This window comes from Vitis riparia, chromosome 19 (genome assembly GCF_004353265.1).
Source record: "Vitis riparia cultivar Riparia Gloire de Montpellier isolate 1030 chromosome 19, EGFV_Vit.rip_1.0, whole genome shotgun sequence".
In the NCBI taxonomy this organism is placed as follows: Eukaryota; Viridiplantae; Streptophyta; class Magnoliopsida; order Vitales; family Vitaceae; genus Vitis; species Vitis riparia.
Window position 1 is genome coordinate 5814209 of NC_048449.1, and position 24384 is coordinate 5838592.

General features: G+C 34.7%; 3 protein-coding genes and 1 long non-coding RNA gene across 4 annotated transcripts; 2 read left to right on the forward strand and 2 right to left on the reverse strand.

Moving 5' to 3' along the window:
• Positions 1 to 1655: 1655 nt before the first annotated feature.
• Positions 1656 to 6708, forward strand: LOC117908671 (disease resistance protein At4g27190-like). The gene is made up of 2 exons (XM_034822340.1): positions 1656 to 4925; positions 6484 to 6708. The coding sequence occupies exon 1, from the start codon at positions 1855 to 1857 to the stop codon at positions 4918 to 4920; it is 3066 nt and encodes a 1021-aa protein (XP_034678231.1). The 5' UTR covers positions 1656 to 1854; the 3' UTR covers positions 4921 to 4925; positions 6484 to 6708.
• A 7486-nt stretch (positions 6709 to 14194) lies between these two features.
• LOC117908095 (disease resistance protein At4g27190-like) lies at positions 14195 to 17274 on the forward strand. Its single transcript, XM_034821771.1, has 2 exons — positions 14195 to 15511; positions 15605 to 17274. The coding sequence occupies exons 1-2, from the start codon at positions 14323 to 14325 to the stop codon at positions 17272 to 17274; spliced, it is 2859 nt and encodes a 952-aa protein (XP_034677662.1). The 5' UTR covers positions 14195 to 14322.
• Positions 17275 to 17345: 71 nt separating this feature from the next.
• On the reverse strand, positions 17346 to 17941 carry LOC117909327. Its single transcript, XR_004650333.1, has 2 exons — positions 17749 to 17941; positions 17346 to 17574 (listed from the first exon to the last, which is right to left on the reverse strand). It is a non-coding gene; the product is annotated as an uncharacterized LOC117909327 (long non-coding RNA).
• A 1800-nt stretch (positions 17942 to 19741) lies between these two features.
• On the reverse strand, positions 19742 to 21088 carry LOC117908096 (protein FAR1-RELATED SEQUENCE 5-like). The gene is made up of 2 exons (XM_034821772.1): positions 19961 to 21088; positions 19742 to 19864 (listed from the first exon to the last, which is right to left on the reverse strand). The coding sequence occupies exons 1-2, from the start codon at positions 21086 to 21088 to the stop codon at positions 19742 to 19744; spliced, it is 1251 nt and encodes a 416-aa protein (XP_034677663.1).
• Positions 21089 to 24384: the final 3296 nt, after the last annotated feature.

Here is a 24384-nt window from a genome sequence, read left to right on the forward strand (position 1 = left end):
TTTTTTTTAAAAAATTATATATTTTTTTTAAAAAAATCCCAAATTATAAAAAAAAAAAAAAAAAAAAAAGCCTCAAGGGAACTCGTCTCTTGAAGAGACGAGTTCCCATGAAAAAAATATATTTTTTTTAATAAAAAAAATCCCAAATTAAAAAAAAAAAAAAAAAAAAAAAAAACCCTCAAGGGAACTCGTCTCTTGAAAAGACGAGTTCCCATGAAAAAAAATTAATATATTTTTTTTTTAAAAATCCCTAATTATAAATAAAATAAAAAGGCTCAAAAGGAACTCGTCTCTTGAAGAGACGAGTTCCCATAAAAAAAATAATAATATTTTTTTTTAAAAAAATCCCAAATTAAAAAAACAAAAAAAAACACACAGCCTCAAGGGAACTTGTCTCTTCAAGAGACGAGTTCCCATGAAAAAAAATAATTTTTTTAAAAAAAAAATCCCAAATTTAAAAAAAAAAAGAAAATCCTCAAGGGAACTCGTCTCTTCAATAGACGATTTCCCATGAAAAAAATTAATGTTTTTTTTTTAAAAAATCCCAAATTATAAATAAATAAAAAACGAGTTCCCATGAAAAAAATAATATATTTTTTTAAAAAAAATCCCAAATTAAAAAAAAAAAAAAAAAGCCTCAAGGGATTCCCATGAAAAAAAAATAATATATTTTTTTTAAATCCCAAATTATAAAAATAAAATAAAATAAAATAAAAGTTAAAAAATTTAAAAAAAAGAAAACAAAGCTTCAAGGGAACTCGTCTCTTCAAGAGACGAAGAGACAAGTTCCTATGAAAAAAAATAATTTTTTTTTTTAAAAAAAGAAATACCAAATTTAAAATTAAAAAAAAAAAAAACCTCAAGAGAACTCGTTTCTTCAAGAGACGAGTTCCCATGAAAAAATTAATATATTTTTTTAAAAAAAATCCCAAATTATAAATAAATAAAAAATTAGGAAATCGTCTCTTTTTATATTTATAATTTGGGATTTTTAAAAAAAATATATTAATTTTTTTTAATCGGAAATCGTCTTCAAGAGACGATTTCCCTGGAGGATTTTTTTTTTTTTTAATTTGAGATTTTTTTTAAAAAAAATATTATTTTTTTTCATGGGAACTCGTCTCTTCAAAAGACGATTTCCCTTTTGAATTTTTATTTATTTTTAAAATGGAAATAAAATGTCTTTTGAAAAGACGATTTTGGTTAAAAAAAAAAAAATTATCCGTTCACCCTCTCTCCTAGATGGCAAAAACTATCATATATTTGTAATAACTTTTTTTACTACAACAATTTAAGAATAATTGTTTTAAATTACCGTACTATCGAGAAAAGTCCCCAACATCGTTCCTAATAATTGAGGTGGTACCAGTAGGCATGGAGTAATACTTGGTTAATTAAGCAAGTACCCACCATCTAGATTCAAACGTGGTTCCTGATAATTGAAACAGACTATGAACAGAAGGAAAGGTCACTGATGAGTGATAATCGACATACTTTTTAGCTTTTGACACGGTTACTGACAGGTTGGGGACCCACGACCACAAGGAAACGATCAATGAGTCTACTCGTATTGGCCATTCACATCATTTGAAAAGAGGAACCAAAGTGGACAAGTTGGCAAAAAAAAAATATATTTTGCTCAAATCCAAACACAGTACATGCTGTGATAATGCAGAGGAGTAATCCTTCTAGGCAGGAGGGTCCCCTCTTTAGCTTTTGTTTTTGAATTACACCATTTGTAAGAAAATTAGTACCCTTAAAAAGAGTCAGGGAATTGAAAAGTTGCATTCATTCTGCAAAACCTTGCCTTGAAAATTTTAATTTTTTTGCTTCTCTTTTACCACAATTCCGCAAATGGAATGTGTGATTGCATGCCTGAGTTCAGCAGTATCATCGTTTTCTGAACATCTTTGTGGCTTGATCTGCTCCAGAGTTGGGGATCCCTTCACCTTCAAGTCTAATTATAGTCATCTGCAACAGGAGCTGCAACGTCTAAATGATCTGAACTCCAGAATGGAAAGGGACCATGATAAATCGGTTCCAGGAGTAAATGACTGGTTAAGAAATGTTGAAGAAACTGGCTGTAAAGTGAGACCGATGCAAGCAAAGATAGAAGCCAACAAAGAGAGGTGTTGTGGCGGCTTCACAAATCTCTTTCTGCAAAGCAGGGAAGTGGCAGAAGCACTGAAGGAGGTACGAGGACTTGAGGAACGTGGAAATTGCCTTGCGAATTTGTTGGCTGCCAATCGTCAAGCAAGAGCAGTGGAGCATAAGCCTGTGGAATCTTTTGATCGTCAACCAGCAGCATCCAAAAATTTAGCCACAATTATGAACCTGCTGAATGATGATGCAGTTGGAACAATTGGGGTTTGGGGTCAGGGAGGAATAGGCAAAACTACTCTGGTTAAGAATTTGAACAACATCCTTAAGGATGCTCCTTCAACTACTCCACGTTTTAGCATTGTCATCTGGATCACCCTATCCAGGGAGTGGGATCTCAAGAGCATCCAGGCACAAATCGCTCAGAGATTGAAAATGGAAGAGAAAACCAAAGAATGCCCCGAGAGTCTGGCTGCCAGAATCTGTGAAAGACTGAAGAGGGAACAAAAGTTTCTTCTCATTCTGGATGATGTTTGGAAGGAAATTGATTTGGATGCTTTGGGTATTCCCAGACCTGATGACCAAGCGGCTTGTAAAATCATATTGACAACCAGATTTTTAAATGTTTGCCGAGGGATGAAAACAGACAGAGAGATTGCCATTCATGTCCTCAATGATGATGAAGCTTGGAAATTGTTCTGTAAAAATGCAGGGGAGGCAGTCATTGTAGAAGATATTGAACCAGTTGCAAAGGCAATAACTAAAGAATGTGGGGGACTGCCCTTAGCAATAAGTGTGATGGGAACATCCATGAGAAAGAAGACTAGTAAACACCTGTGGGAGTATGCATTGAAGGAGCTGCAAAGGTCGGTGCCGCATAACATCTACGGGGTAGAGGATAAGGTTTACAAGCCTTTAAAGTGGAGTTATGATTCGTTGCAAGGTAATCTCCAATCTTGCTTTTTGTACTGCTCTTTATATCCTGAGGATTTCTCAATTGATATAAGCGAACTAGTACAATGCTGGCTAGCGGAAGGCCTTTTAGATGTAGATGAACAACAAAGCTATGAGGATATCTACAATAGTGGAGTTGCTTTAGTAGAAAATCTGAAGGATTGTTGTTTGTTGGAAAATGGTGATGCTGACAGAAGCTGCACTGTGAAGATGCATGATTTAGTTCGTGATGTTGCTATTTGGATTTCATCCTCCTTAGAGGATGAATGTAAATCTCTTGTTCAATCCGGAATTGGATTGAGCAAATTCCCAGAGTCCAGATTGACACCATCTTTGAAGAGAATTTCTTTCATGCGTAATGAATTAACAAGGCTGCCACATATTCAGATACCTTGCTCAGAGGCCTCCACTTTGCTTTTACAAAATAATAACACACTTGAGAGAGTTCCTGAGGCATTCCTGCTTGGATTTCAAGCACTCAGGGTCTTGAATCTAAGTGATACCGACATCCACCAATTGCCTCCTTCCCTCATCCACCTTGGTGAACTTCGTGCCCTTTTTTTAAGCAATTGTCGTTGGCTCAATGAATTACCCCCTGTGGGGCGGCTTAGTAAACTACAAGTGCTGGATTGCAGTAAGAGTGGTATCCTGAAATTGCCAGAAGGGATGGAGCAGTTGAGCAACTTACGGGAATTAAACTTGTCAGGCACTGAGAAGTTGAAAACCTTCCGAGCTGGATTGATATCAAGGCTGTCTGGTTTAGAGATTCTAGACATGAGAGACAGTAGCTATAGATGGTGTCTGAAGACAGAGACAAACGAGGGAAACGCAGCACTACTTGAGGAGCTAGGATGTCTGGAGCGATTAATTGTTTTAATGGTGGACTTCGATGGCACCACATATCCCTTTTCGGAATATGCTCCTTGGATGGAAAGGTTGAAAAGCTTCGGAATTAGCGTGTCTGGAGTTGGTAAACGAAATCCTGGTGTGTGGTCGCATTATGTTGAGCGTGTATCGGGAATGATTAAAAATAATCTATTCCCGGATAGTTTCAAGAATAAAGATGGAAAATTTGAGGAAAGAAAGCTTTTACTTTCGGGATTGGATCTGTCAGGCAAATTGAATGAATTCTTGTTAACATGTGCAGCCGTTCTTGAACTGGAATCGTGCAGGGGGTTAAATAATCTGTTTCATAGTGTTGGTGGCTTTGTTTATCTCAAGTCACTTTCTATTTCGTCTTCCAACGTCAGGTTTAAGCCACCAGGAGGATGTCGTTCCCCAAATGACCTACTTCCAAATCTAGAGGAACTTAACCTCATTTCTCTCCCTAGCCTAGAGAGCATTTCAGAATTAGTGTGGAGTCTTGGACTCAAATTCTCAAGGCTAAAAGTAATGAGGGTGCTCTATTGTGAGAAACTAAAATATCTTCTCTCTTGTGATGATTTTACTCAACCCCTGGAAAAGCTGGAAATAATTTATTTACAGGACTCTGGAGATTTGAGTGATATGTTCATTTACAGTTCAGGGCTGACCTCAAAGTCATATCCCGTTGCTCCAAACTTGCGGACAATAGCGTTATCAGGGCTTCCCAAATTGAATACTTTAAGCAGACGAAAAAAAACATGGCTACATCTGGAGCATATTTATGTTAGAAATTGTGGGAGTCTGAAGAAGCTACCTTTGAATAAGCTAAGTGCGAATACTGTGAAAGAGATAAGAGGAGAAATAGAGTGGTGGACACAATTGAAGTGGGATGATGATGTTACCAGCTCCAGTCTCCAGCCCCTTTTCAAAGGTCCAGCCTGGTGGTTTTCTGAAGACAACTCGGAGAGGAGAGTTCAAACAGCTTCCTCTTATGGGGAATAGATCATGTGAGCTCTCCCGTCACCTACTTCACTTTTCTATTTCATTTTCTTTAACACGTAGTTTATTCTGCTGCACGAATTGCTGTAGATTTCTCCTTCTTACTTCCACCATATCCTTGCTTAGGCAAATACATTTAAATATGTATGTTAAATAAATTAAAGAGGTTATTCAACTAAAATCAATGTAATCTTGTTGACTGGAATGATTACTTAGCTTAATGATTTCTTACAACACTTAAAAATTGAGACTGCTAGTGTTTTAAGTTTGTCAACCGCTTTAAACCTAATAGTATGAAGTAGGTCCAAACTTGCACTCTGTACGTTAAATATTTTATTTGGAGTTGATCAGTTCCTGACTTATAGAGACCTTTAATTAGTTTTCATTACCTCTACTTAGTTTGAGCTATAAAAACTTGGAAACTCAAACAAGAAACTTGGGTATATGCTTCTCTTTAACACAAACACAATCCCTAGAGATTATAAATATATGATAAAACTAATATTATGTGGGTGTTTGGTAAACCAACTTAATAACTTAAAATGATTTAATAACTTCATTTAAATCATTAAATAAATGAAGTATGTTTGATAAAATAACATAATGGTATGACTTAAAGTTAAAAACAATTTTAAGTAATAAATAAAAATAATTAACTTATTTTTACGTCCACATCTTCATTTTATCTCTTTATCCTCATTTTTCATAATTACTTCTATTATGATCTTTTTTACTACCCCTCGATCTCCATTGTTATTAAACTTCTTTTATCCTGATTATAATTTATGAGGATAAATATATCAATTTGATGATTTAGAATAAATTTTAAGCTAATTTTATCAAACAATTAATACTTAAAATAAGAATTAAATAGTAAGTTTTTAGTCAACAACTTAAATATAATTTAACTTCAAATTAACTTAAATAATTAAGTAATAAATATTAAATTTTACCAAGCACCTCCTATTTTTGGTTCTAAAGATATTACTAAGAAATAAAAAATGTTCAAGAGTAGAATTTTCGTAGATTTGGTTTACCATGAAATATATGAAAGTAAGTCAAATATAATCAAATAAGTCAGAAACATATGCATTTTCAAATTATTTATTCTTTATATTAAAAAGAAAAAATAAGTGAAATTAATGAGTTTGAAAAAACAAGTAAAAATAATTTCTTGATTGTAAATGTAATTTTTCATTCCTTCTATTTTTTCTCTTTATTTTCATTCCTTCAAATTTTTTAAGAATGAAACTTAGGGTTAATTAATTTGAACAAATTTTTTAAGAATGAAACTAAGGTTGTCCCAATATATTTTCCAAGTTGTTTAACCAATTGCATTAGGCCCTTAATTCCAAACCATGTTAAAATCGAAATATTGGATCTACACTAATTATTTCTTTCTTATTTGAAATGGATACTTGTTTCTGGTCTATTAATTTGAACAAATTGGGTGTGATAATTAGTGAACTATATTAGACGAGAAAAGACTGAGAAAACGAAATTAACACCTTGTACATGTTTTATTTTGTTTCATATTAACTCACATCAACAATTTTTCTTTTTCAGATTTGGTTGATGTGGCTTCCTATGACAAAGAACAAGAACATGGTGCTCGATATAATTTTTGAGAGATCTTCTTTGTTACTATATGTATATTAGAGTTTTGAGTTGTTATTTTGATGTATTTTGGGTGTGAAAAGTTGAATATAGGATTGTACTTAAGCTTGAAGAAATTGATGTGTGACTATCATGGTGTAATAAAAGCCTTGGATAATAGTACTATAACAAGTTTGAAGCTATTAAATTTGAATTAAAATTCTGAGATATTAGAGTCTCCTAGTAATACTTTGGTACAAGAGTTGGTATGTAATTATCCCCTTTTATTTTTGTGGTGTATATTCACAAAGGCAATTTTGCTCTAAGCATATCCAACAGTGGTAAGATACATTTTACCATGGTCTTTAATGGGGTTGGAGATGTTTATGGGTTTTGTGCACAATAAAAACATTATACTATTTTCAATTGCTTTTCTAAAATCCAAAGAAGGATTGATTTTAAGAAACTTTCAAGTTTTGATGGGTTGTGTTTGAAACTATTTTTCAAACTTTCTCTTGGATAGATTCATTAATTTGTATATTTATTGCCAAAGTAATTAAATCTGATTTCTAAAAAGACAATATAGGTAAATTTTCCAAGCCAAATGAATTTTTGAAAAATCATACAACATAAGTAAAATTCATTCCCTTCATGTTAAAATAATCTTCTAAAAATATAATTTCATCTTCCAAAATCATATTTTTAGAAGTTACATTTTATAAATTTGCATAGATTGAAATCATTTCCTTCTAATATTAACAAAACACCACACAAAGTGCCATATTTTTATAAATACTTGTGCAACCACCCTTAGTTATAATTTGAAAAGAAAAAAAAAAAGAAAAAAAAAAACATAAAACCCATTCTTAAGCAAAAATCCAAAACTTGAGAGTTGAAGCTTGAGAATGGGCTAACGTGGGCTGGTCAGAACCCAAGATGAAGATGTGCTAAGTTTGGTATTAATTGATCTAGACTTAGCCTATCCAAACCCAATCTCATCCAAACTCGAGTCCAACTAGCAAAACATTCACTTGAACAAGAGCTTATTTAGTATGAATTTATTTCTCTTATTAAATTCATGTGCAAATCCAAAGAATTGAATTCATGTGCAAATCCAAAGAAGGTTCTCTTTGACATAGTATTGGCTTTAAAACCTGAATGACCTCAATGTGCATAATTGACTTATTACCTAACAACTTAAACTTCTACAAAAGTTAGTCGTTGAACAACATTTACATGTACACAGCAAAAACCAGGTTATTTTATAAATTAGTTATACATTCACACGGCTGCATCCTAAGTATTTCTTACATTTTTTGTTTCTTCAAGAGCTTGTACCCCCTACCTCTTGAAACACATTATTTATAAGCAAGCAATGATACTAGCTATATAATTGATTCTCCACGTTCAGGCCATCTTTGGTATTATTTACAAACTTGAGTTGGGCCTCCATGTTAAAGCTCTCTCTATTATTTAAAATCTCTGAGTGGAGTCTTTGTTTTAGGCCTGTCACTACCATTTACAAGCCCTGGGTTATTTCTGTTGGCATCCAAAGATTGCCCCAACCAATTTATTCGATACCAATGGGAAGTTCAACTATTGCTGCACCACCATTAGCTACTGAGTCAACAGAGTCACATGTCATGGATTTAGACCTTCCTAAGCTCACATAGGCCACTTAGACAACTCAAGCCACTACTAAGTCGGCCTTTTCCCGATCTTAGCTTGCTAAGCTAAGCAATGCTATGCAACTCGGTAGTTAGACGCACATGCAACAAAGGCAACAATTAAGAAATAAAATTTTGTATTACACAAAAAATGTTTTATAATATTAAGAAGCTCTCAACTATTTGGTGCATTGGCCAAATGAGGTCACCTCCTATTTATAGACGTTCAAAGAACTCTCCGGAACCCACAAAAGTCCTGTACCTTTAAAATTCTCTATAAACTCCTATACAATCCCTATATACAAAATATGTATAAGAGTTGTCTAAAACTTTATAAAATGCCCCACATTTTTTTCTTGCATTCCATCTTTATGTAAAAAAATGTGTGAACTTTTCTAGGTTTTTTCAGAATTTTTCATATTCTTCGACTAGTGAACGAGTGTAGATTGCTCTAAGAGGTCCCTAATAAGCTATCGAAGCTGACAACACGGTTACTACCACGTTGGGGACCCACGCCTAGAAGGAAACAAATGATGATTAATTGAGTCTGCCCTCCTCAAAGAATTGTACATGTGTCAAACTTAAAAAGAATCACTTGTGTTGAAAAAATAAATGAATTTGTTGACTTACAAAGAAAGAGGAAGAGAGAATAATTGAAATTTTAATGATATTAATATTTAAGTAGTTTGTTAAATTATTTTATAAAAGAAAATCCATATTTTTTTGGACGATGTATTTCTACACGATTCTCTTTTACTGAGTGCACTTTTTAGGGCTTTGGTATTAATTATTTTTATTTGCAAAAGGGCCTATAACATTATTATATTATAATTTTACCCCTACCTAAAAGAATTCAAATTTCAGAAGAGTAGTATATCTTAAACCAACTTTTTCGATCTGATCATGTCACCCGATTGAGGTGGTACTAGTACGCACGGAGTGATACTTGGCAAATTAAGCAAATACCCACCATCTAGATTCAAACGTGGTTCAGAGGGGCGCTGTGGACCCATGAAGAAAAAGCAGACAATGAACACAAGAAAAAGGTCACTGATAATTGACTTCCAATTTTGCTTTCAACACGGTTACCGACAGGTTGGGAACCCACGCCCACAAGGGAACAAACAATGAGTAATCGAGAGAAAGTGGGCAAGTTGTGCTCAAATCCAAACACAGTACTCGCTGTAATAATGAAGAGGAGGCCTGCAGCCAAGTGGGCAAGTCGTGCTCAAATCCAAACACAGTACTCGCTGTACTGTAATAAGGAAGAGGAGGCCTACAGCCTGCAGGAGGGTCCCCTCTTTAGCCTTTGCTTTTGAATTACACTATTTGTAAGAAAATTACTACTCTTTAAAAAGACTCTGGGAATTGAAAACTTGCATTCGTTCTGCAAATCCTTGCCTTCAAAATTTTAATTTCTTGCTTCTCTTTTACCACAATTACGCAAATGGAATGTGTGATTGCATGTGAGTTGGAAACCTTTCGACCTCAATTTCCCCTCCCAAAACATTTTCTTCCACTCCATCTACCATCATCCTCTGGAAGTATATCTGGCAAGCAGTTTACAGGAACAAAGTGCATCTTATAGCTTAAAACAAGAGACCTGAATGATCCATGGACACAAATATCTTTTCAAGTTTCCTGCGTAGCATTTAAATACCTCAGGTCTTGCCCACAATGGGTTTTGAGCTTGATGCATCTGCAGTTCCACTTCTGAAATAAGCAAATGATGCCTTTCCTCAGGACTGATCATACGTTTTGAAACTGCACTCCTAGTGTCTGGTTGGAAAGCATTTTTCTTTTTAATTCCTTCAGGAAATATTTTGCTGCTATGTTTCCATTTTCACCATATATGTCAATACCATCTTCACGCTCTCTTCGATGTTGCTTTTGATAAACAATATTCCACTTAGACTGCCTCAACCAGACTCCCATTTGAAGAGAGAAATTATCTTTGCAGAAGTGGTTAAATGTTGAGGACTAACGCGCCCATAATTTGAGACTACAACAGGATTGGCACCATAAGCCAGCCTCCTGGACCCACTGCAAGAGGTCCATAGCCCATATTCCCTGAGCTAAGAGAACCAGTTACCATAGGATTTGTAAGAATAGTATGTTCTGCAACATCGAAACAGTGTATAAGTTCATCAGCCCAAAATTGAATAAATCCAACCGTCCACACCCTCTCTCATCTCTGGCCCCACCCAAAATCAAAACTCTACCTGAAAGACAATTATTATTATTATTTTCTACCATTTGTATTGTCAGAAAAATACATAGACAATATAAAAACTGACTATACACAATGAACACAATGATCGGTTACTATATGGAATTGTCCTTTCCTGAATCAAGAATCCCACAGTTGACACGTGGATGGGTCTTGAGATTAGAGATAGCTAACCTCTCACCGTGGGATGAACCTACCATTACTCGAGGGACGGTCGACGGTCAGGGAAGATTGATTAGGGTGTGACCGTGCGAGCGTGAATAGAGGGAAGCATTTCCGGAGTTGAAAAATAGAGAATCACGTGTTTGATACGGGGGGATTGGAGTGGCCCTTGTGTTTGATTAAAAGGCAAAGCGCCTCTTTTATCATTTAAAATGGGCCCACCGAGACGGAGAAGCTCCTGGAACCGCAGCTGAAGTTACACTTTGGCCCGTCAGCTACCACTCACAGAGCCCAAAATTTAAGTTTTGATACGTATGAATTCACCTATGATCTATAAAAAGTGTGAAAATCGAAAAGTAGGATATGAATTTTTTATTTTTTTAAAAATAATCTTTGCTGACTATGAAAAAATAAATAAATAAAAATATATTAATTTAAATTTTATTCCTTTTATAAATTTCAATAAAATATAATATAATTTAATGATTTGGAAAAAAATATACCATTTTCCAAAAAAATAAAAATAAATTATTATTATTATTATTTAAAAATCAAACATCTTGGAAAATATATATATTTAAAATTATGTATATAAAAAATAACTAAAAATATGTCAAATTTATTTTTTAAATGATATATTTTTAGAATATATTTTTTTTAAAAAAAATATTTTTCTAAAAATAATAAACTTTCAGAATAATTATTAAAAAAAATTAAGATAAAAAAGTTTGTCAAATATTATGGCAAAAAATAGTTTTGAAGGATATATTGATCTTTTCATATTTTATATACTTCTCATTAATTATACAACTTATATGGATTAAAATTTAGTTTTTGGACTCAATTGGATTCAAAACATAATGTCCCTTGAATCATTTGCTTAAGGTACTCCCTTTTTTGCCCAAACCCCCACAATCCAGAAAAACTGTGGTTGAGGTTGTGATGATGGAAAAGAACAAGGTCTGTGGCTCCATGGTCAATACTAGTTGCTTTCAAAAGCATGGGTTGAAGAGAAGATTGAAAAAAACAACTCCTGAGCCCACAACATTCGTAAATTTCATTTCAGGCTTGACCCCTCCACCCCTTTAAGCCACTCATTTGCTTTTATATGGTTGAACCTGAGTCATTTTCCCCCTCATATCTCAGAATTTTATAACTTTCATCTCCTTTTCGAGATCCCCATATCTAAAAGTTTGATTCCCGGTTTTCTTTTATTGATATACCAACAAATTAAGATGTGTACAAGCTTCTGCAGCTACTGAAACCTCCAAGTCTATGGCATACAAGAACTTTGATATATTTTAAAAAATATTTACAAGCTAAAGCTAGAAAAACTGTCACTAGGATTCATGTAATTGGTTGCTCAAGTACTATGATTGCCCACTTGTGCCTTGCAAGTAGAGATATTATATTGCTAAGGATTATATCAACCTTGCGCTCTTGAAATTGTGTGTTCTTCAAATTGCAAATGGGTAGGCATCCTTAATTTTCAGATATTCATGTTATGCTCCATAAGAAATTTGAATTTAAGTTTAGATAGTGATTCATGATTTGACGATTCAGACACTTAGCATCTTACACTTCAATTTTGAGTTAATGAGATCATGTTAGTTGTTTTGTAATGACTCGCTCCCAACTGTGTAGATATTGTCTTTTTTGAACTCAAAGGGTCCCTCATGGCTTTAAAACGCGTTTACAGGGTTACTTCATTGTGTCCCACAAGATTGTGGGGCCAAATAGACAAACACCCTTACAAGACCAAACAAACCTCACACCCTTATGAGACCAAACAAACCTCACGCTGAGGTTAGAGATTGACTTTGATGTCATTTGTAGATATTGTTCGCTTTGGACCTAAAGGGGTACTCACGGCTTTAAAACGCGTTTACAAGGTTTAAAGGAGTCCATACTTATATAGCGTCAAAAACTTTCCCCCTATCCGATATGGGACGTCACAAAAAGGTAGGATATATGTTTTAACATATACTAAATTAAACACCAAATAAAGAATAAAAAAAAGTTGGAAATTTGAATTTACTATAAAAAGATAATCTTAAGTAGCCTTTAAAGTTCAATACCCTAAAGTGAATATTTGGAAGCTATCGATAAATCCTCTTAAGCCAAATGAAAGTTATTTTCATATTGTAAAATTATGAATATGCATGCTTAGTTGTTTCCCTCAAATTTCTCAACATTGAAACATAGTCTTAAATTTTGAAAATGAATGGAGCAATGGCAAACGATCTTGTTTAAATAAAGTGGTTAATTCTTCATTACATAAATGATTAAGTTATCTAAATAAGTGTCTTATATCAAAGAATGTATCTTTATTTATAGATGAAGCTAAGGATTAAATTTGACATCTCAAAAAAATTGATTTACTTGATTTAAAGAATTTGATTCACTAATTTGATTATTTGCTTCCTTCGTGGATTAAACTTGTCAATAAGAGAGCTTTTTTTTTTTTTTAATAATCCGTTTACATCAATTTGAATTGATTTAGTTTGATTTTTTCTTTTACAAAATTTAATTTTTCTAGTCTTACAAAATTTCACTTGTTATTTTTTTTTTTGATGAATAAAAAATTTCACTTGTTATTTGGATAACAATGAAATTTAATGAGTTGGATGCCACATATATAATGTAAGATTTCACTTATCATTTGTCAAACTTGAATTTGTTGAGACAAAGAGTTAAAATATTGGATAATCAAATTTGATGATTAATCCCATAGTGCTTTAGTGCCACCAAATTTTTGGCATCTACAAATCCATTAGATCGAGTTCAAGGCAACTCCAACAATCTCAACAAGCTTCCAAAAATTCACAAGAATGTTAGTAAATAAAATTACGGAACCAAATACAACTTAAAGTTTCAAATATAATCATTCTCTTTATTTGCTACCCATTCTAATTAAAAATTTTCATTAATAAGTGATTTCACATTCATAAAAATAAGGGATTTCACATTCATTTATAAGGATAATAAATTTATTATTGTTAAAAAAAAAAAAAAAAGGCTCATGTTCCCTTTGTCATTCTTTCCATGTTATCGAATATTATTATTATTATTATTTTAAACTTGTATTGAATTCATGCCTCAGTGCACAGTTAACCTTTTGGGGTTTTGAATCCTAATTATTCTTATTTGCAAAAGGCCCTAAACATTAGCATATTATAATTTTGCCCCTACCTAAAAGAAATTCAAATTTCAAAAGAGTCTGAATATCTTAAACCAACTTTTTCCATCAAATCATGTCACCCAATTGAGGTGGAAGTGGTAGTGGTAGGCATGGAGTAATACTTGGTTGATTAAGCAAATACCCTCCATCTAGATTCAAACGTGGCTCCTAATAATTGAAACAGACAATGAACAGAAGGCAAGGTCACTGACAATTTAGCTTTCGACACTGTTTCTGACAGGTTGGGGACCGACGACCACAAGGAAACGATCAATGAGTCTACTCGGAGTATTGGCCATTCACATCATTTGAACAGAAGCACCTAAGTGGACAAGTTTGAAAAGAATATATTTTCCTCAAATCCAAACACAGTACATGCTGTGATAATGGAGAGGAGTAATCCTTCTAGGCAGGAGGGTCCCCTCTTTAGCTTTTGCTTTTGAATTATGCCATTTGTAAGAAAATTAGTACCCTTAAAGGAGTCCGGGAATTGAAAAGTTGCATTCATTCTGCAAAACCTTGCCTTGAAAATTTTAATTTTTTGCTTCTATTTTACCACAATTCCGCAAATGGAATGTGTGATTGCATGCCTGAGTTCAGCAGTATCATCGTTTTCTGAACATCTCTGTGGCTTGATCTGCTCCAAAGTTGGGAATCCCTTCACGTTCAAGTCTAATTATAGTCATCTGCAACAGGAGCTGCAACGTCTAAACGATCTGAAATCCACAGTGGAAAGGGACCACGATGAATCGGTTCCAGGAGTAAATGACTGGTGGAGAAACGTTGAAGAAACTGGCTGTAAAGTGAGACCGATGCAAGCAAAGATAGAAGCCAACAAAGAGAGGTGTTGTGGTGGCTTCAAAAATCTCTTTCTGCAAAGCAGGGAAGTGGCAGAGGCACTGAAGGAGGTGCGAGGACTTGAGGAACGTGGAAATTGCCTTGCCAATTTGCTGGCTGCCAGTCGTCAAGCAAGAGCAGTGGAGCATAGGCCTGTGGAATCAATTGATCATCAACCAGCAGCATCCAAAAATTTTGCCACAATTATGAATCTGCTGAATGACGATACAGTTAGAACAATAGGGGTTTGGGGTCTGGGAGGAATAGGCAAAACTACTCTGGTTAAGAATTTGAACAACATGCTTAAGGATGCTTCTTCAACTACTCCACCTTTTAGCATTGTCATATGGATCACCGTGTCCAGGGAGTGGGACCTCAATAGCATCCAGGTACAAATCGCTCAGAGATTGAAAATGGAAGAGAAAACCAAAGAAAGCCCCGAGAGTCTGGCTGCCAGAATCTGTGAAAGACTGAAGAGGGAAGAAAAGTCTCTCCTCCTTCTAGATGATGTTTGGAAGGAAATTGATTTGGATGCTTTGGGTATTCCCCGACCTGAAGACCACGCGGCTTGTAAAATCATATTGACAACCAGATTTTTAAATGTTTGCCGAGGGATGAAAACAGACAGAGAGATTCCCATTCATGTCCTAAACGATGATGAAGCTTGGGAATTGTTCTGTAAAAATGCAGGGGAGGCAGCCATTTTAGAAGACGTTGAAACAGTTGCGAGGGCAATAACTAAGGAGTGTGGAGGATTGCCCTTAGCAATAAATGTGATGGGAACATCCATGAGAAAGAAGACTAGTAAAGACCTGTGGGAGTTTGCATTGACGGAGCTGCGAAGGTCAGTGCCGCATAACATCTACGGGGTAGAGGAGAGGGTTTACAAGCCTTTAAAGTGGAGTTATGATTCCTTGCAAGGTAACATCCAATCTTGCTTTTTGTATTGCTCTTTATATCCTGAGGATTTCTCAATTAAAATAAGTGAACTTGTACAATGCTGGCTGGGGGAAGGCCTTTTAGATGTAGATGAACAACAAAGCTATGAGGATATCTACAAAAGTGGAGTTGCCTTAGTTGAAAATCTCAAGGATTGTTGTTTGCTGGAAAGTGGTGATGGTGGCAGAAGCCGCACTGTGAAGATGCATGATGTAGTTCGTGATGTTGCGATTTGGATTGCATCCTCCTCAGAGGATGAATGTAAATCTCTTGTTCAATCCGGAATTGGATTGAGCAAATTCCCAGAGTCCAGATTGACACCATCTTTGAAGAGAATTTCTTTCATGAGAAATAAAATAACATGGCTGCCAGATAGTCAGAGCTCGGAGGCCTCCACTTTGCTTTTACAAAATAATTACAAACTTGAGATAGTTCCTGAGGCATTCCTGCTCGGATTTCAAGCACTCAGGGTCTTGAATCTAAGTAATACCAACATCCAGCGATTGCCTCTTTCCTTCATCCACCTTGGTGAACTTCGTGCCCTTTTATTAAGCCAATGTCGTAGGCTCAATGAATTACCCCCTGTGGGGCGGCTTAGTAAACTACAAGTGCTGGATTGCAGTGGGAGTGTTATCAAGAAATTGCCAGAAGGGATGGAGCAGTTGAGCAACTTACGGGAATTAAATTTGTCAGGCACTCTGCTGTTGAAAACCATCCGAGCTGGATTGGTATCAAGGCTGTCTGGTTTAGAGATTCTGGACATGAGTGACAGTTACTGTAGACGGGGTCTGAAGACACAGGCAAACGAGGGAAACGCAGCACTACTTGAGGAGCTAGGATGTCTGGAGCGATTAATTGTTTTAATGGTGGACTTGAATGGCACCACACATCCCTTTTCGGAAGATGCTCCTTGGATGGAAAGGTTGAAAAGCTTCAGAATTAGGGTATCTGGAGTTCATGACGAAATTACTGATTCTCTTATGACCCGTGATAATCAGAAGTCTTTCGCACTGTATGAAAAAAATCGAATCACGGATTGTTTAAGGAATGAAGATGGAAAATTTGAGGAAAGAAAGCTTATATTTGTGCGATCGGATCTGTCAGGCAAATGGAATGAATGGTTGTTGTTAACACGTGCAGCCGTTCTTCAACTGAAATCGTGCACGGGGTTAAATAATCTGTTTGATAGTGTTGGTGGCTTTGTTTGTCTCAAGTCACTTTCTATTATGGATTCCAACGTCAGTTTTAAGCCAACAGGAGGATGTCTTTCCCCAAATGACCAACTTCCAAATCTAGAGGAACTTAACCTCATGGATCTCCATAGCCTAGAGAGCATTTCAGAATTAGTTCGGAGTCTTGGACTCAAATTCTCAAGGCTAAAAGTAATGACGGTGCTCTTTTGTCCGAAACTAAAATATCTTCTCTCTTGTGATGATTTTACTCAACCCTTGGAAAAGCTGAAACTAATTTACTTAGTCCACTGTTCCGATTTGAGTGATATGTTCATTTACAGTTCAGGGCAGACCTCAATGCCATATCCCGTTGCTCCAAACTTGCAGAAAATAGCGTTATCAGGGCTTCCCAACTTGAAGACTTTAAGCAGACAAGAAGAAACATGGCAACATCTAGAGCATATTTATGTGAGAGAGTGTAGAAATCTGAAGAAGCTACCTTTGAATGAGCGAAGTGCAAATAAAATGTGTCACAAGAAAATGCAACTGATTGTGTTCAGGGCAAAAAAATAAAAAATAAAGAAAGATAAGAATGGTAACAAATAAAATTAAATTAATGGAATAAAAGACTAAGCAACTAAGGGTTTATAAAGTCATGCTATTATTTACATAATACAACTGATTATTCGGAACATATTCTGAAGTCTGTTAAGTCTGTTATTTACATAGTCAACAGAACATGAAAACCCCAGCAACTTAGTATCCCATAATTTCAGTTTCCGGTCAAACCCCCACCTATGCCTCACTCTTTACAATTTCCACCCATGACACTGTTAATTAACCTCCCTGGAGAATAAAAGAATTTCTGCACACCTAAAAAAATGTGAAAAAAGAAGTAAAGTTAAATCAAATACTGCATGCATGCAAACACGTTATTAAATGAAATATGCATTTCAAATTATGAAGGAAAAGAAAGAAAATCAAAAGGTGAATCATACGTAGAACAAGTAAACACTGGCACTCCTAAAAAGTAATCAAAATGGTTACCTCTAATCAAACTCATCATCCGCATCTTCTAATTGATTCTCCACGTTCAGGCCATCTTTGTTATTATTTACAAACTTGTGTTGAGCCTCCATCTTAAAGCTCTCTCTATTATTTACAGTCTCGAGCGTCTTTGTTTTAGGCCTGTCATTGCTATTTACAAATCCCTTGTCTGTTTCTGGCATCCGAAGACCGTTCCAACCATTTTCTTCGATACCAGTGGGATGTTCAGCTACTGCTACACCACCATCAGCTACTAAGTCAAGAGAGCCAGAGCTGCTCCTGCAAGATAGCCTGCCATTTTCAGATGGTCCAGACTTATGATGCAGTATATGCCCATTTATATTACTATTAGAGAAACACTTGGTTAGTGTTTCTTTTTAAAAAAAAACACTTCAAAATTTGTAATATTTATAAAATACCTTTTCCCATTTTTCTCTATTTCCTTTTACTCTTCACTTCCTTTTTACGCTCTTCTTCCTCTTTTCACTTCCCTTTCATAAAAATAATTTTTTGAGTTTTTTTTAACAATATCAATGTTTATATATTTTTTATAATAAAAGTTTTTGGTTTATTATAACATTTTTTTTTAAATAAATGTTACTTGGAGTAATTTATTAGCGTTTTTATATTTATATAATATATTATAAAAAAAACTATTAAAATTACTTTTCTAAATCTTATAAAAGTTTTTTTCACCAAAGTTTTATAATAGAAAACACTTTCTCTAACAGCAGTGTCAAACGGTCTCGAAGTGAAGTCGTACCCCCTCTTGACTAATAACTTGTGAGCCCTAATGTCAAACCAGTCATCTATTCTAACTAATAATTCTCCTTGATAGCTTGTGTGTATCCGGTACACGCAGCCTGCGTGCAATCTACATGTGCGGCTCCAATTTTTTTAGGGACTCTACAGCTATAAGACACAAATTGACAATTAAATTACTTCTTGATGATGAAAATAGTGAGAAAGCTATAATATTAGATAAAGTTCAGAATCATGCAAAAATAAAGAGAAGAAGAGTATAGAATACAATCAAGAGTTGATTTTTTTTTTTGTACATAATTTTTTGCATTGTAGTACAACTCATTGGTTATGATATGTAGAACTTGCTCCCGAAATTCCGGATGTAAAGTGGTTCATGGTGACCTACATTGAAAATATTTACAGTTATACATAATATTTTGAAAGAAAATCCATATGATTAAATACTAAATGTTAAGGAACTTCTGTCAATATATAGATATATGATATGTGGTGTAAATAATTTATTCTATGACTCTTACTTGGTTTGTGGAGTAATTTGGTGGATGTAACCCAAGCCATGAATCATTTAAGCTTGTTTCTGGACCATTCTGAAATGTGCCAAGTGTTGTCTGTGATATGATTTAATTTTTCAATTACTCTAATAAGTAATATTTTTCACATCATGATAAAAATTACTTAAAAAATGTTAAACTTACATTTGAGAAAATTCATTTGTCCCGTGTCTTGATCCACCTTCCATGTTGTGATTTAGTAATGAAGGCATGTCCCCCTGTATTAATATAAAGAATTCAATTTTTTATTTCAACCAATTTAACCAAATAAAAATAACTATAAAGTGAATAATTAATGAATTTAGTGAATGTGTGTTTGAACATACCATATCTTCAATTGAATCTTCAATGTTGATAAATGCATTGTGAGTGTTGACGAACTCTGGGCATTTTCGAACAGTGTGTCCTACTTTCTTACATTTCCCACAATGCCTTGGCTTCTTAAATTTGTCTTTTAAGTTACCCGGATTACCTTTCGTCTTCACAATGATAGGATCTCGAACATGGTGTTTTGTAGCTTTCAAATCTTCTCGTTCACTTTCTTCCACTAAATTTTTACAAAGTTCTTCCATTTGACAAGTGAGTCTTTGTATTTCACATCTAGCCTCTTTAAAAGCTTTTTCCGATTGAGATGCGAAATAAGACATCCGTGAGCACATAGAGCTGAGTGCACCATATCATATGATGTTAGTCGCATCACCTTGACTTTCATTGTCATGATGAACTTGGACCGTTTCCTTTGCTAACTTAGACCACCTTTTCATAATACAAGTCTCAGGTATTTCTTCAAGGAGTTCTATCTTCATTACAACAATCATGTGGGGACATAGAAAACCAATTGACTCAAACATCATACAAATACATTTCATAGACCGATCACTATTACCATAACATACTTTCCAAATCTTGTCAGGGCTTCTAAACTTGGTCAATGTATGGACACGATAACCTCCATGATTTTCTGTACTGACAGGGAAAAACAATTCTGCATTCTTCATCTCATCCCTAAATTTTAGAAAAGATTGCCTTGTGAAAACAGTCCCTGCATATTTCTCAAGTGCATAAAGTTTGGTTGTTAGAACAACTGAAGAATGGTGTGTCTCAAACTCTGCCTTTGCCTCATTATGACGAATACGTGAGAGTGCTCTATCAAAATGCTTGACAAACTCAAACAACTTTAAACGAGTTTTAAGGAAACGATTCAAGTATGCATTCATGTTCTCACACCTTTGTGTGCTTTTCATACCAGCAAAGAAATGCCCCCTTAAATAAGCCTCTGCCCATCTAGAACGCTTAGCATATATATCTATCACCCACTTATGTCCATGAAGATTAAACATTTCCAACATGTCATTCCATGCACATTCAAATTCTTCAACGGTGCCTTCCATGAACATGCACTTAGAAAAATGATTAGTAAAATCTTTGACATGGACATTAGTGAATGCATTGCATTGAATATGCCAAGCACATAATCGATGACAAGAGTCTGGAAATATCCTCTTGATGGCTTTACGCATTACTTTATCCCCATCAGTAATAACAGAGAGAGGCTTCTTGTTATTCATTGCATCCAAAAAAGTCTCCAAGACCCAAGTATAAGTGCTAACACTCTCATCTACCAATAATGCACATCCAAACACTATAGTTTGATGGTGATGGTTAATGCCAACTAGTATGACCAACGGTTTTTTATAAGCATTAGTCCGATAAGTTGTATCAAATGCTAACACATCTCCAAAACAACTGAAATCCAATTTACTAGTAGAATCTGCCCAAAACAGGTTTGCTAGACGGTTGTCTTCATCAACATTGTACTTGTAATAAAATGATGGATCCATTTCAGACTTTCCACACAAATACGCCAGAGCACCCTCTGTATCACCATCTCTTAGATGAACTCTACGATCAGCATCAACATGGTTATATAGATCTTTTTTTGTGAAGCTAACATTGTTATATCCACCTGATTGTTGCACCATGTAATCCATAATTTGGCTAGTTCCTATGCCAACACCTCGCATTGCATTCAATTGAGCTTTATCTGCATTTTAATGACCCTATGGGATCGAAGGAATTGACATTTTTTTGTTCCACCAAAGGATGATTATGATCAGCCATAAACTCTTTCACAACCCACTTGTTCATTTGTTTATTAAACCTAATCCGAAATGTTGCCTCACAACCAACTCGAGTTATTGCCTTAGGTTCTCGTTTTCGATTTTCATTCTCTAAACACACTCTATGTCGATATCCTTCTTTCGAACAAACCCACTTACGAGATACTATATTTTGATTTTTATCTCGTTTCATATCATCCTTTCTAACACTGAATCCGGTAACTTTAGCAAATAAATTATAAAATTCTTCTGCCTCCTCTACTGGGCTAAACTCCATCTTCCATACATCTTCAACAGTTAAATCATTAAAAATCTTGTCCGAAACTAGAATGGCCTCTTCATCAGACTCAGTTTTAACAATGCTATCATATTGGTAATCAAAGTCTTCATCATTCAAATCAATGATAAATTCCTTTCATTTGCCTTTGTCCATCGTATCTACGAAGAAACTGAAATATAAAAGATAGAGTAGTTAGAAAATTACATTATCTAGTTTGTATCCTCTCTTAGAAAGTTCGTACTCACTCTTAGAAAGTTTGTACCCTCTCTTAGAAATTTCATATCCGATCCTAGAAAGTTCGTACCCTCTCTTAGAAAGTTCGTACCCTCTCTTAGAAAGTTCGTATCCTGTCTTAGAAAGTTCGTACCCTCTCTTAGAAAGTTCGTACCCTCTCTTAGAAAGTTCGTATCCTGTCTTAGAAAGTTTGTACCCTCTCTTAGAAAGTTCGTACCCGGTCTTAGAAAGTTCGTACCCTCTCTTAGAAAGTTCGTACCCACTTTTAGAAAGTTCGTACACTCTCTTAGAAAGTTCGTACCCTCTCTTAGAAAGTTCGTACCCTCTCTTAGAAAGTTCATACCCTCTCTTAGAAAGTTACGTACCCTCTCGTAGAAAGTTCGTATCCGATCTTAGAAAGTTCGTACCCTCTCTTAGAAAGTTCGTACCCGGTCTTAGAAAGTTCGTACCCTCCCTTAGAAAGTTCGTACCCACTCTTAGAAAGTTCGTACCTTCTCTTAGAAAGTTCGTACCCGGTCTTAGAAAGTTCGTACCCACTCTTAGAAAGTTCGTACCCACTCTTAGAAAGTTCGTACCCTCCCTTAGAAAGTTCGTACCCTCTCTTAGAAAGTTCTTACCCACTCTTAGAAATTTCTTACCCTCTCTTAGAAAGTTCGTACCCTCTCTTAGAAAGTTCGTACCCATTCTTAGAAAGTTCGTACCCTCTCTTAGAAATTTTGTACCCTCTCTTAGAAAGTTCGTACCCTCTCTTAGAAATTTCATACCCGGTCTTAGAAAATTCCTACCCTCTCTTAGAAAGTTCGTGCCCTTTCTTAGAAAGTTCGTACCCTCTCTTAGAAAGTTTGTACCCGGTCTTAGAAAGTTCGTACCATATCTTAGAAAGTTCGTACCATCTCTTAGAAAGTTCGTACCCACTCTTAGAAAGTTCATACCCTCTCTTAGAAAGTTCGCACCCTCTCTTAGAAAGTTCGTACCCGGTCTTAGAAAGTTCGTATCATGTCTTAGAAAGTTCGTACCCTCCCTTAGAAAGTTCGTACCCTCCCTTAGAAAGTTCGTACCCTCCCTTAGAAAGTTCGTACCCACTCTTAGAAATTTCGTACCCACTCTTAAAAAGTTCGTACCCTCTCTTAGAAAGTTCGTACCATCTCTTAGAAAGTTCGTACCCTCTCTTAGAAAGTTTGTACCCATTCTTAGAAAGTTCGTACCCTCTCTTAGAAATTTTGTACCCTCTCTTAGAAAGTTTCACATTTCGTTTTTGATGATGGTTTGTGCAGGTGAGACTGAATGAACTAATTCTCATGGAGTTGAAATATGCGAAAAAAGTTCGTACCCACTCTTAAAAATTTCATACCCTCTCTTAGAAAGTTCGTACCCTCCCTTAGAAAGTCCGTACCCTCCCTTAGAAAGTTCGTACCCGGTCTTAAAAAGTTTGTACCATATCTTAGAAAGTTCGTACCCACTCTTAGAAAGTTCGTACCCTCCCTTAGAAAGTTCGTACCCTCCCTTAGAAAGTTCGTACCCGGTCTTAAAAAGTTTGTACCATATCTTAGAAAGTTCGTACCCACTCTTAGAAAGTTCGTACCCTCTCTTAGAAAGTTCGTACCCGGTCTTAGAAAGTTCGTACCCTCTCTTAGAAAGTTCGTACCCTCTCTTAGAAAGTTCACACCCTCTCTTAGAAAGTTCGTACCCGGTCTTAGAAAGTTCGTACCCACTCTTAGAAAGTTCGTACCATCTCTTACAAAGTTCGTACCCTCTCTTACAAAATATTGATGACAATTCCATAACAAATTACTAAATGCTCTCAATTTGATTAGAAATAACTCAGAAAAAAAAAATTAAAAAATCTAGATATTATAAATCATTACATATTTAAATGTCATTTAACATGACATTTCTACCTACAATAGTTATATGTAAATGGAAAAAAAATAAATCAAATGTTACCTTTTAACACTTGTAATCACTTGACATCCTTCAAGACATATAAAGCTTCATCTTCAAATTTAATATATGAACAAAAAAAAAAAATTATATAAAAATATTAATAACAATTTGATAACAAAATTTTATAATAAACTCATAAAAAATTCTAAAATCGTTATTTAACATCACATTTCTTCCTACAACAATTATATTTGGATAAAAAAAAATATCAAAAATTACCTTTGACACTTGTAATCGCTTGAAATCCTTCATCTTCTTCATATAATACAAATTTTAAATTTTCTCTCTCAAAAAGTTTTGAACTTGATCTTGAAATTTGATTCATCAAAATACATCTTACATATTTTGTAATTTGGTAGTTGAAATTATTTAATTTTCATATTAAATTACTATCCTTTTTTTTTATATATATGAATAATGAGAGTATAAGAGTAGTAGGTAAGATTTTCTTTTTTTAGATAGAGTTAGGTAATGCATTAAATAACAAATTATATTGATATTTAATAATAAATTATAAAAAAGTTGTAATATTTAGATATATATGAAATGCATGTGATTATTTATCAGCAACAAGTCATCTTACCGGTTTGATAAGTTTTTATAAATTTTTTAATAATATGTACTTTACACATGTCATATTTTTATTGGGGTCAAATGTGGATAGGTACCCCCAAAATGAAGAGTGGGTACCATAGAACAACCCCAAAAAAAATATACAAATATGTCTCATGTTGCCTTTATC

What these genes read in the sequence shown, in the direction of transcription:
- LOC117908095 (XM_034821771.1), top strand. Translation starts at nt 14,323, where the DNA reads ATGGAATGTGTGATTGCATGCCTGAGTTCAGCAGTATCATCGTTTTCT. An exon ending in GAGTTATGATTCCTTGCAAG is followed by an intron (nt 15,512 to 15,604) that starts GTAACATCCAAT and finishes GGCTGGGGGAAG; the next exon opens with GCCTTTTAGATGTAGATGAA.
- LOC117908096 (XM_034821772.1), bottom strand. Translation starts at nt 21,088, where the DNA reads ATGCGAGGTGTTGGCATAGGAACTAGCCAAATTATGGATTACATGGTG. An exon ending in GCCCTGACAAGATTTGGAAA is followed by an intron (nt 19,865 to 19,960) that starts GTATGTTATGGT and finishes GTTGTAATGAAG; the next exon opens with ATAGAACTCCTTGAAGAAAT.
- LOC117908671 (XM_034822340.1), top strand. Translation starts at nt 1,855, where the DNA reads ATGGAATGTGTGATTGCATGCCTGAGTTCAGCAGTATCATCGTTTTCT.